This window comes from Echiichthys vipera (genome assembly GCF_963691815.1).
Source record: "Echiichthys vipera genome assembly, chromosome: 18".
NCBI lineage: Eukaryota > Metazoa > Chordata > Actinopteri > Perciformes > Trachinidae > Echiichthys > Echiichthys vipera.
The window spans coordinates 38,576-50,000 of NC_139843.1; the positions used below are offsets into that span (position 1 = coordinate 38,576).

Sequence of the window (11,425 nt, forward strand, 5' to 3'; positions counted from 1 at the left end):
TGTTTGTCTGTCTGAGAGGACGGACTCCACCTGTGTTTGTCTGTCTGAGAGGACGGACTCCACCTGTGTTTGTCTGTCTGAGAGGACGGACTCCACCTGTCCACCTGTGTTTGTCTGTCTGAGAGGACGGACTCCACCTGTGTTTGTCTGTCTGAGAGGACGGACTCCACCTGTGTTTGTCTGTCTGAGAGGACGGACTCCACCTGTGTTTATCTGTCTGAGAGGACGGACTCCACCTGTCCACCTGTGTTTGTCTGTCTGAGAGGACTGACTCCACCTGTCCACCTGTGTTTGTCTGTCTGAGAGGACGGACTCCACCTGTCCACCTGTGTTTGTCTGTCTGAGAGGACGGTCTCCACCTGTGTTTGTCTGTCTGAGAGGACGGACTCCACCTGTCCACCTGTGTTTGTCTGTCTGAGAGGACGGACTCCACCTATCCACCTGTGTTTGTCTGTCTGAGAGGACTGACTCCACCTATCCACCTGTGTTTGACTGTCTGAGAGGACGGACTCCATCTGTCCACCTGTGTTTGTCTGTCTGAGAGGACGGACTCCACCTGTCCACCTGTGTTTGTCTGTCTGAGAGGACGGTCTCCACCTGTGTTTGACTGTCTGAGAGGACGGACTCCACCTGTCCACCTGTGTTTGTCTGTCTGAGAGGACGGTCTCCACCTGTGTTTGACTGTCTGAGAGGACGGACTCCACCTGTGTTTGTCTGTCTGAGAGGACGGACTCCATCTGTCCACCTGTGTTTGTCTGTCTGAGAGGACGGACTCCACCTGTCCACCTGTGTTTGTCTGTCTGAGAGGACGGACTCCACCTGTCCACCTGTGTTTGTCTGTGTGAGAGGACGGACTCCACCTGTCCACCTGTGTTTGTCTGTCTGAGAGGACGGACTCCACCTGTCCACCTGTGTTTGTCTGTGTGAGAGGACGGACTCCACCTGTGTTTGTCTGTCTGAGAGGACGGACTCCACCTGTGTTTGTGTGTCTGAGAGGACGGACTCCATCTCTCCACCTGTGTTTGTCTGTCTGAGAGGACGGTCTCCACCTGTGTTTGACTGTCTGAGAGGACGGACTCCACCTGTGTTTGTCTGTCTGAGAGGACGGTCTCCACCTGTCCACCTGTGTTTGTGTGTCTGAACGGACGGATTTCACCTGTGTTTGTCTGTCTGAGAGGACGGACTCCACCTGTGTTTGTCTGTCTGAGAGGACGGACTCCATCTGTCCACCTGTGTTTGTCTGTCTGAGAGGACGGACTCCACCTGTGTTTGTCTGTCTGAGAGGACGGACTCCACCTGTCCACCTGTGTTTGTCTGTCTGAGAGGACGGTCTCCACCTGTGTTTGTCTGTCTGAGAGGACGGTCTCCACCTGTGTTTGACTGTCTGAGAGGACGGACTCCACCTGTCCACCTGTGTTTGTCTGTCTGAGAGGACGGACTCCGACTGTCCACCTGTGTTTGTCTGTCTGAGAGGACGGACTCCACCTGTGTTTGTCTGTCTGAGAGGACGGACTCCATCTGTCCACCTGTGTTTGTCTGTCTGAGAGGACGGACTCCACCTGTGTTTGTCTGTCTGAGAGGACGGTCTCCACCTGTCCACCTGTGTTTGTCTGTCTGAGAGGACGGTCTCCACCTGTGTTTGTCTGTCTGAGAGGACGGACTCCACCTGTGTTTGTCTGTCTGAGAGGACGGACTCCACCTGTCCACCTGTGTTTGTCTGTCTGAGAGGACGGACTCCACCTGTGTTTGTCTGTCTGAGAGGACGGTCTCCAACTGTCCACCTGTGTTTGTGTGTCTGAGAGGACGGACTCCATCGGTTTCGAGCAGTGAAGATACAATCATGGGACGACACAGGCCAGGCTGCTCAGGGTCCAGGCTGTTCAGGGGCCTGGCTGTTCAGGGGCCAGGCTGTTCAGGGGCCAGGCTGTTCAGGGGCCAGGCTGTTCAGGGGCCAGGCTGTTCAGGGGCCAGGCTGTTCAGGGGCCTGGCTGTTCAGGGGCCAGGCTGTTCAGGGTCCTGGCTGTTCAGGGGCCAGGCTGTTCAGGGTCCTGGCTGTTCAGGGTCCTGGCTGTTCAGGGGCCAGGCTGTTCAGGGTCCAGGCTGTTCAGGGTCCTGGCTGTTCAGGGGCCAGGCTGTTCAGGGTCCTGGCTGTTCAGGGTCCTGGCTGTTCAGGGGCCAGGCTGCTCAGGGGCCAGGCTGCTCAGGGGCCAGGCTGCTCAGGGGCCAGGTTGCTCAGGGGCCAGGCCTTTCAGGGGCCAGAGGAGAACCTCCCAGAGAAAAAAGTGAAAGCATGAAACTGTGTTTGTTGTTTCAGTGGGAACGTCCGGCAGTGGAAGTGGTTCCTGTCGTCCCTTCGTTCTATTGCTCTTCACCTCTTCATCCTCCTCTTCCTCCTCTTCCTCTTCCCAAGGTACACACAAACATCAACACTCTCACGCTCACACACACATTACTATGATGCTAACATGCTAACATGTTTGCAGCTAGCTGAAGGCTGGATCCCTCCAGAGGAAGTGGGCGTGTTCCAGAGGAGAGATAAACCCGCCCTCCTGACCAATCACGTCACCCAGTGGCCAGACAGACTCGCCCACAGGAAGCGCCTGCTGCCGTCCCCTCCCCTCTCAGGTAAGACGCCACTTCACAGGACCAGGCGGAGCCTTTTGATTGGCTGATTAGATCATCTGTCCAATCAGAAACAAGTCTGCTCTGTTAGCGCCTCCTCATGCATCACACATCTCAAAAGAGTCACGTGTGGTTGGTGCACCTGGTGTGATGATGTCCGTCACATCCCGCACGGGTTAGGGTTGTGAGCACGCACACAAGACAGAAGAGTTTGGCCAATCAGAGGAGTCCGCTCTAAATGGAGGCGGAGCTTCTTTATTCTCATTGTGCACATTTATTGTGAGAGGCATCATTTCTTTCTTCATCTGGAATCAAACCAGTGACTCTGGAGGACAGATGTGTTTCGGGGATACTGCATTCACGTCTGCCATGTTGCCATGACAACAGTGCTCTTTGCTGGGTCCTGATTGGCTCCTGCTCTCTGTCCAGAGACCGTGAATGTGTGTTGTTTCTGCTGAGATACACAAAAGTGCTGTCACCGATAATGTGAAGATGATTGGTCCATTTAAAATCACCCAGTGGAGCATGATGGGAAATTTCTGCTGCTTCAGATCTGAGGCAGCAGAAATGTTTTATATCTATCGATGTTTATGAATATGCTTTTATTCTGAAAATCTGAGTCCCTACTTTTTAAATGTTTATGAATATGCTTTTAATCTGAAAATCTGAGTCCCTACTTTTTAAATGTTTATGAATATGCTTTTAATCTGAAAATCTGAGTCCCTACTGTTAACATGTTTATGAATATGCTTTTAATCTGAAAATTTGAGTCCCTAATGTTAACATGTTTATGAATATGCTTTTAATCTGAAAATCTGAGTCCCTACTGTTAACATGTTTATAAATATGCTTTTATTATGAAAATCTGAGTCCCTACTGTTAACATGTTTAGGAATATGCTTTTAATCTGAAAATCTCTCATAGTAAAGTCCATTACAGTGGAAGGAGCCCATTGGTGCTTTGGTGTGTGTGTAGGGACTCTTCTCGTGTGTGTGTGTGTGTGTGTAGGGACTCTTCTCATGCTGCTGCAGAGGTTTGCTGTTATTTTCAGCAGCATTAGTGGTTAAAAAAAGACCTTTGAATGCCTTCACCGTGCTAACCACTGTTAGAAGAAGAATTACTTTATTTTATCCCACACGGGAAATTCAATTTTCACTCTTATTATCATACATGTTACACACACAGGCCCGAAATACACACATGCACAAACAGGACCTATACATACAATTAAGGAGAGATGTTAGAGCGAGGGGGCTGCCAGTGACCAGCGCCCCGAGCAGTTGGGGGTTCGGTGCCTTGCTCAACAGCACCTCGGCAGTGCCCAGGAGATGAACTGGCAGTTCTCCAGCCACCAGTCCACGCTCCATACTTGGTCCACACAGGGACTTGAACCAGCGACCCTTCGGTTCCCAGCCAAGTCACCTATGGACTGAGCTACTGCCGCCCCGTGCTAACCCCTGTTAGCCCCGAGCTAACCACTGTTAGCCACGTGCTGTTAGCATCTCTCCTGATCTCTACCTTAATAAAAGCTGTCTCCATGGTTACTGATGATTAAAGAGCAGACAAAGACGCTGGAAGAGTTTAAACTGAATCAAAAGTTTTGGACGCAACAACAGAAAACCACAAACGAACAAACTGAACTGAAATGTTTGAAGCAGAGAAATCAAAGACGTTTCACGTCTGTTGCAGTGAAAAAAGCTGCAATCGTGTGAACCAATGACGTCACACCCGCGTTCTCAGCATTTTAGTTACAAAGTCAGAAAAAAGCAGCCAACAGCCAAAAAAGGCGAAACATCACGGCTACATCTACGAAGGTCGTTCACGACATCACATCGTCGGCTGATATTTAAACCCTTCTCCGCAGAAACAGGTCACTAAAAAACCTAAATAAAAGCTACGCTTAGCAGCATCACAGGAGCCGCTACTTACCGCTTACAAGGGGGCAGCCATCTTTAAATGTCAACTCTGGGGTTTCTGTGGATTCTCCAACTTTCCGCGTCAGAAATTCGACCTCGGGGGTCGTTCCGGTTGGAAGGCCACACTCGAAGCTCGGAAATCCCGACTTCTGAGTCCAACTGAAACGCACCATGAATACACAGCTCAATATACTGTAAATTAAGTTAGTTAGTTGGTTAGTTAGTAAGTTAGTTGGTCAGTTAGTTAGCTGGTTAGCTGGTTAGCTGGTGAGTAAGTTAGTTGTTGTTTAGCTGGTTAGCTGGTGAGTAAGTTAGTTGTTTAGCTGGTTAGCTGGTTAGTTGGTTAGCTGGTTAGCTGGTCAGTTAGTTAGTTGTTTAGCAGGTTAGCTGGTTGGTTAGCTGGTTGGTTAGTTGGTTAGCTGGTTAGCTGGTTAGTTGGTTAGTTAGTTAGTTGGTTAGCTGGTTAGTTGGTTAGCTGGTTAGTTGGTTGGTTAGTTAGTTAGTTGGTTAGCTGGTTAGTTGGTTAGCCGGTCAGTTAGTTAGCTGGTTAGCTGGTGAGTAAGTTAGTTGTTTAGCTGGTTAGCTGGTGAGTAAGTTAGTTGTTTAGTTGGTTAGCTGGTTAGCTGGTTAGCTGGTTAGTTGGTTAGTTGGTTAGTTGTTTAGCTGATAGCTTGTCAGTTAGTTAGTTGTTTAGCTGGTTGGTTAGCTGGTTAGCTGGTTAGTTGGTTAGCTGGTTAGTTGGTTAGCTGGTCAGTTAGTTAGCTGGTCAGTTAGTTAGTTGTTTAGCTCGTTGGTTAGTTGGTTAGCTGGTTAGCTGGTGAGTAAGTTAGTTGTTTAGTTGGTTAGCTGGTCAGTGAGTTAGTTGGTTAGCTGGTTAGTTAGGGTTAGCTGGTTAGCTGGTGAGCAAGTTAGTTGTTTAGTTGGTTAGCTGGTTAGCTGGTTAGTTGGTTAGCTGGTTAGTTGGTTAGCTGGTCAGTTAGTTAGCTGGTTAGCTGGTCAGTTAGTTAGTTGTTTAGCTGGTTGGTTAGCTGGTTAGCTGGTGAGTAAGTTAGTTGTTTAGTTGGTTAGCTGGTTAGCTGGTGAGCAAGTTAGTTGGTTAGTTGGTTAGCTGGTGAGTAAGTTAGTTGTTTAGTTGGTTAGCTGGTTAGTTGGTTAGTTGGTTAGCTGGTGAGCAAGTTAGTTGTTTAGTTGGTTAGCTGGTTAGCTGGTTAGCTTGTCAGTTAGTTAGTTGTTTAGTTGGTTAGCTGGTTAGTTGGTTAGTTGGTTAGCTGGTGAGTAAGTTAGTTGTTTAGTTGGTTAGCTGGTTAGCTGGTCAGTTAGTTAGTTGGTTAGCTGGTTAGCTGGTTAGCTGGTGAGTAAGTTAGTTGGTTAGCTGGTCAGTGAGTTAGTTGGTTAGCTGGTTAGTTGGTTAGCTGGTTAGCTGGTGAGCAAGTTAGTTAGGGTTAGTTGGTTAGCTGGTGAGTAAGTTAGTTGTTTAGTTGGTTAGCTGGTTAGTTGGTTAGCTGGTTAGCTGGTCAGTTAGTTAGTTGGTTAGCTGGTTAGCTGGTCAGTTGGTTAGCTGGTTAGCTGGTGAGTAAGTGACATTGGGCCAGGTGCTGATGGAGAACCAGTCCAACATGTTTTTCTCCCGTTCCAGGTCGTGTTAAAAAAGATGCAACAAAGACAAAAGACTGTGAGCACACGTGTCTGCCCCTTCACCTCCTCTCTGTGTCTCAGCTCCACCTGCCTCTCCTCACAGCTCCTCCTCCAGCAGGTGAGTGTGAACTCTCAACCCGTCCTCATCAGGACCCTTTGGCGTCACTTGTCAATGCTCTTGGTCCCCCGCCTGTCCAACTGATGCTCCACTCTGCTGTTTTAAACCTGGGGAACATGTGGTTAATGTTGTGCATTAAAACTAAACTACATGTTAGGATGAGGCGACAAAAACACGTAGTTAGTGTCAAATACTGCGGGTGGAGGTCAACAAAGTGTGGTGCTGTGTGGTTCTGCAGGTCTGAGGACACGGACGCTTCTCGTTCTGCTCAGAGCGTGAACTCGGTTGTGGCTCCTGTTACTTTGTTGTAGCTATGCTAATTAAACCAGTTACTGTTACGGTGTGTGTGAGTTAACGAGGGACGCCACAGGCCGCACCAAGACTCCAGGATTCAGGATGACAGGCAGCCACTCTGATGACCACTGAAGAGAAACCAGTGGGTCGGCCTCCAGTTTTATTAGACTGGGGGGGGGGGGGGGGGCGAGGTCCCAGGGTGGGGCCCACAAAAGGGTGTGAAGTGTGGGGGACCCTGGGAACGAGTGCCGATGGAACTTCACCACACATGTGACTGAATCATCGGATCTGTCGTCTTGTTGCAGATGCATTGTTGGACTTGTAGTCTTGTTGCAGGTGCATTAATGGACTTGTAGTCTTGTTGCAGCTGCATTAATGGACTTGTAGTCTTGTTGCAGGTGCATTAATGGACTTGTAGTCTTGTTGCAGGTGCATTAATGGACTTGTAGTCTTGTTGCAGCGGCATTAATGGACTTGTAGCCTTGTTGCAGCTGCATTAATGGACTTGTAGTCTTGTTGCAGCTGCATTAATGGACTTGTAGTCTTGTTGCAGCTGCATTAATGGACTTGTAGTCTTGTTGCAGGTGCATTAATGGACTTGTAGTCTTGTTGCAGGTGCATTAATGGACTTGTAGTCTTGTTGCAGCTGCATTAATGGACTTGTAGTCTTGTTGCAGGTGCATTAATGGACTTGTAGTCTTGTTGCAGCTGCATTATTGGACTTGTAGTCTTGTTGCAGGTGCATTAATGGACTTGTAGTCTTGTTGCAGGTGCATTAATGGACTTGTAGTCTTGTTGCAGGTGCATTATTGGACTTGTAGTCTTGTTGCAGGTGCATTAATGGACTTGTAGTCTTGTTGCAGGTGCATTAATGGACTTGTAGTCTTGTTGCAGCTGCATTAATGGACTTGTAGTCTTGTTGCAGGTGCATTAATGGACTTGTAGTCTTGTTGCAGCTGCATTAATGGACTTGTAGTCTTGTTGCAGGTGCATTATTGGACTTGTAGTCTTGTTGCAGGTGCATTAATGGACTTGTAGTCTTGTTGCAGGTGCATTATTGGACTTGTAGTCTTGTTGCAGGTGCATTAATGGACTTGTAGTCTTGTTGCAGGTGCATTAATGGACTTGTAGTCCTGTTGCAGGTGCATTAATGGACTTGTAGTCTTGTTGCAGCTGCATTAATGGACTTGTAGTCTTGTTGCAGCTGCATTAATGGACTTGTAGTCTTGTTGCAGGTGCATTAATGGACTTGTAGTCTTGTTGCAGGTGCATTAATGGACTTGTAGTCTTGTTGCAGCTGTATTAATGGACTTGTAGTCTTGTTGCAGGTGCATTATTGGACTTGTAGTCTTGTTGCAGGTGCATTAATGGACTTGTAGTCTTGTTGCAGGTGCATTAATGGACTTGTAGTCTTGTTGCAGGTGCATTAATGGACTTGTAGTCTTGTTGCAGGTGCATTAATGGACTTGTAGTCTTGTTGCAGGTGCATTAATGGACTTGTAGTCTTGTTGCAGGTGCATTAATGGACTTGTAGTCTTGTTGCAGCTGCATTAATGGACTTGTAGTCTTGTTGCAGGTGCATTAATGGACTTGTAGTCTTGTTGCAGGTGCATTAATGGACTTGTAGTCTTGTTGCAGGTGCATTAATGGACTTGTAGTCTTGTTGCAGGTGCATTAATGGACTTGTAGTCTTGTTGCAGCTGCATTAATGGACTTGTAGTCTTGTTGCAGCTGCATTAATGGACTTGTAGTCTTGTTGCAGCTGTATTAATGGACTTGTAGTCTTGTTGCAGGTGCATTAATGGACTTGTAGTCTTGTTGCAGCTGCATTAATGGACTTGTAGTCTTGTTGCAGCTGTATTAATGGACTTGTAGTCTTGTTGCAGCTGCATTAATGGACTTGTAGTCTTGTTGCAGCTGCATTAATGGACTTGTAGTCTTGTTGCAGCTGTATTAATGGACTTGTAGTCTTGTTGCAGGTGCATTAATGGACTTGTAGTCTTGTTGCAGCTGCATTAATGGACTTGTAGTCTTGTTGCAGGTGCATTAATGGACTTGTAGTCTTGTTGCAGCTGCATTAATGGACTTGTAGTCTTGTTGCAGGTGCATTATTGGACTTGTAGTCTTGTTGCAGGTGCATTAATGGACTTGTAGTCTTGTTGCAGGTGCATTAATGGACTTGTAGTCTTGTTGCAGGTGCATTAATGGACTTGTAGTCTTGTTGCAGCTGCATTATTGGACTTGTAGTCTTGTTGCAGGTGCATTAATGGACTTGTAGTCTTGTTGCAGGTGCATTAATGGACTTGTAGTCTTGTTGCAGCTGCATTAATGGACTTGTAGTCTTGTTGCAGATGCATTAATGGACTTGTAGTCTTGTTGCAGCTGCATTAATGGACTTGTAGTCTTGTTGCAGGTGCATTAATGGACTTGTAGTCTTGTTGCAGGTGCATTAATGGACTTGTAGTCTTGTTGCAGGTGCATTAATGGACTTGTAGTCTTGTTGCAGCTGCATTAATGGACTTGTAGTCTTGTTGCAGGTGCATTAATGGACTTGTAGTCCTGTTGCAGATGCATTGTGGGACTTGTAGTCTTGTTGCAGGTGCATTAATGGACTTGTAGTCATGTTTCAGGTGCATTAATGGACTTGTAGTCTTGTTTCAGGTGCATTAATGGACTTGTAGTCATGTTTCAGGTGCATTATTGGACTTGTAGTCTTGTTGCAGGTGCATTAATGGACTTGTAGTCCTGTTGCAGATGCATTGTGGGACTTGTAGTCTTGTTGCAGGTGCATTAATGGACTTGTAGTCATGTTTCAGGTGCATTAATGGACTTGTAGTCCTGTTGCAGGTGCATTAATGCACTTGTAGTCATGTTTCAGGTGCATTATTGGACTTGTAGTCTTGTTGCAGGTGCATTAATGGACTTGTAGTCCTGTTGCAGATGCATTGTGGGACTTGTAGTCTTGTTGCAGGTGCATTAATGGACTTGTAGTCCTGTGGCAGATGCATTGTGGGACTTGTAGTCTTGTTGCAGGTGCATTAATGGACTTGTAGTCCTGTGGCAGATGCATTGTGGGACTTGTAGTCTTTATGACAGCGTTGTTTCTGTATCCTGTCTCGTTTCGGACAGAGTTGAACCTCCTTGGGCCTCTTTCTTTATTGTTCAGCAGCTTTGTTGTTGATTTTTAATCTCTGTCAATTAAAAACAGGCTCTATGTGATTTCATGCTGCTGTGGATCTGTATCAACAGCATCTGCTTTGGTTTTCTGCAGCAGCGAGACAAATCTGCTTCTCACTGTCATTATTGAAAATAAGCAGGAAGCTGAACTTCCAGAGGAGAAGAAACAGTTGAGACCAGATGGAAAGAGGCATCTTGTAAAGGACTCTCAGACGTGAACAGGTCACAGAGACGATGGTTCATTGATTCAGTCCGTTACTGAATCGATTGATGTCTTTTAGAGTCTTTTAGAGTAGAGAGTTATGTGTCTTCTCTGTTTCAACATGTCAGTGACACTGCATCGATTATAAAAACTCTGACGTCTGTTTGGATAAAAAGACGATTAACCTCATTAAATATGTTTTCATTCACTTTCACTTGACGCGCTTTGTTCCTGTTACACATTGTCCACTCTGCAGCGCTCATTAACTGTGTGCATGTGCATGTGCGTGTGCGTGTGCGTGTGCGTGTGTGCGTGTGCGTGTGTGTGTGTGTCCTTATCAGCTCTATTCAGAACCCATTACCTCATCAAACACACACACACACACACACACATCTGGATCAGAGGAGCAGGGGATTATGGGAAGGAGATTAAACAATGCCTCTGAGAAAACACACACACACACACACACACACACACACACAAACAGTATTTTACGCTTAATAAATTTGACAGAATTTTAACGCCTCTCTGTGAACCATCGCCTTATTGTGGTGGAAAGATTTGTGTCCCTGTGAACCTGAGCACTGTGTTGTCTTGAGCCTGCGGGTGGTGGGGGGAACTCTGACTGTTGTTGGTGCAGATGCAGCGAACAGCAGTTCAGAGTCTTGGGCCTTCTTGGAGACCCTGAATGGAGTCCTGCATGGGGCTCCAGTAGGGGACTCCAGAGTCCTGCTGGCATCGAACCGGAGTGGGCGATGTTCAGAGCTTCCACTGCTGAAGCTGCAGCGGTGAGCTGTGGCCTCAAGGTCTCAGGTGCCTCAAGGGGCAGGGACCCTGGAACACCGTGGTGGACCCCGGGGGTCAGGGGTCCCCCTGAAGAAGGAGGCCTTCAGGATCTGGTCTCCCAGAAGACTCCGGAGGTGGTTCTGAGGTCCCCACAGGTCTGAAGGGCTGCAGCCTCTGCTGGGTCAGAGGCAAAGCAGCGGGTGTGGGAGGAGTTCACAGAAGTCCTGGAGAAGGACTTTGGGGGGCACCGAGGTGCTTCTGGACCACCATTCAGCACCTCAGGAGGGGGACACGGGGAACCGTCCAAGCTGTTGACAGTAAGGACGGGACGCTGGTGCCCTCAGCTGATGAGGTCATGGGGCGGTGGAAGGACTCTGAGGAAGTCCTGAATGGGCCCAACACGCCCTCTTTTGTAGAGGCAGAGCTGGAGGCTGATGGGGATCATCGTCAACATCTCTGACAGAAGTCACTGAGGAAGGAAACAAGTCCACAGAGGCAAAGCCCCAGGATCCATGAGCTGCATCCACACATGCTGAAAGCTCTGGGTCTGGAGGGGCCGTCCTGGTCCTGGTCCTGGTCCTGGTCCTGGTCCTGGTCCTGGTCCACACGTCTCTGACACACTGGTGGAAGTCTGGGACAGTGCCGAGGGAGTGGCAGACCGGGGTGGTGGTTCCT

The 11,425-nt window shown here is 47.9% G+C and overlaps 1 protein-coding gene across 1 annotated transcript in view; it reads left to right on the forward strand.

Annotated features, from left to right (window-relative positions):
• Positions 1 to 2,465: 2,465 nt before the first annotated feature.
• tcerg1l (transcription elongation regulator 1 like) overlaps positions 2,466 to 11,425 on the forward strand; it is a gene marked incomplete at both ends in the record, with an annotated part of 25,203 nt that continues 16,243 nt past the window's right edge. Inside the window, 2 exons of the mRNA XM_083933322.1 lie at positions 2,466 to 2,625; positions 6,255 to 6,291. Of these exons, the coding sequence (XP_083789448.1) occupies positions 2,466 to 2,625; positions 6,255 to 6,291 (197 nt within the window). The remainder of the gene's footprint in view (positions 2,626 to 6,254; positions 6,292 to 11,425) is intronic.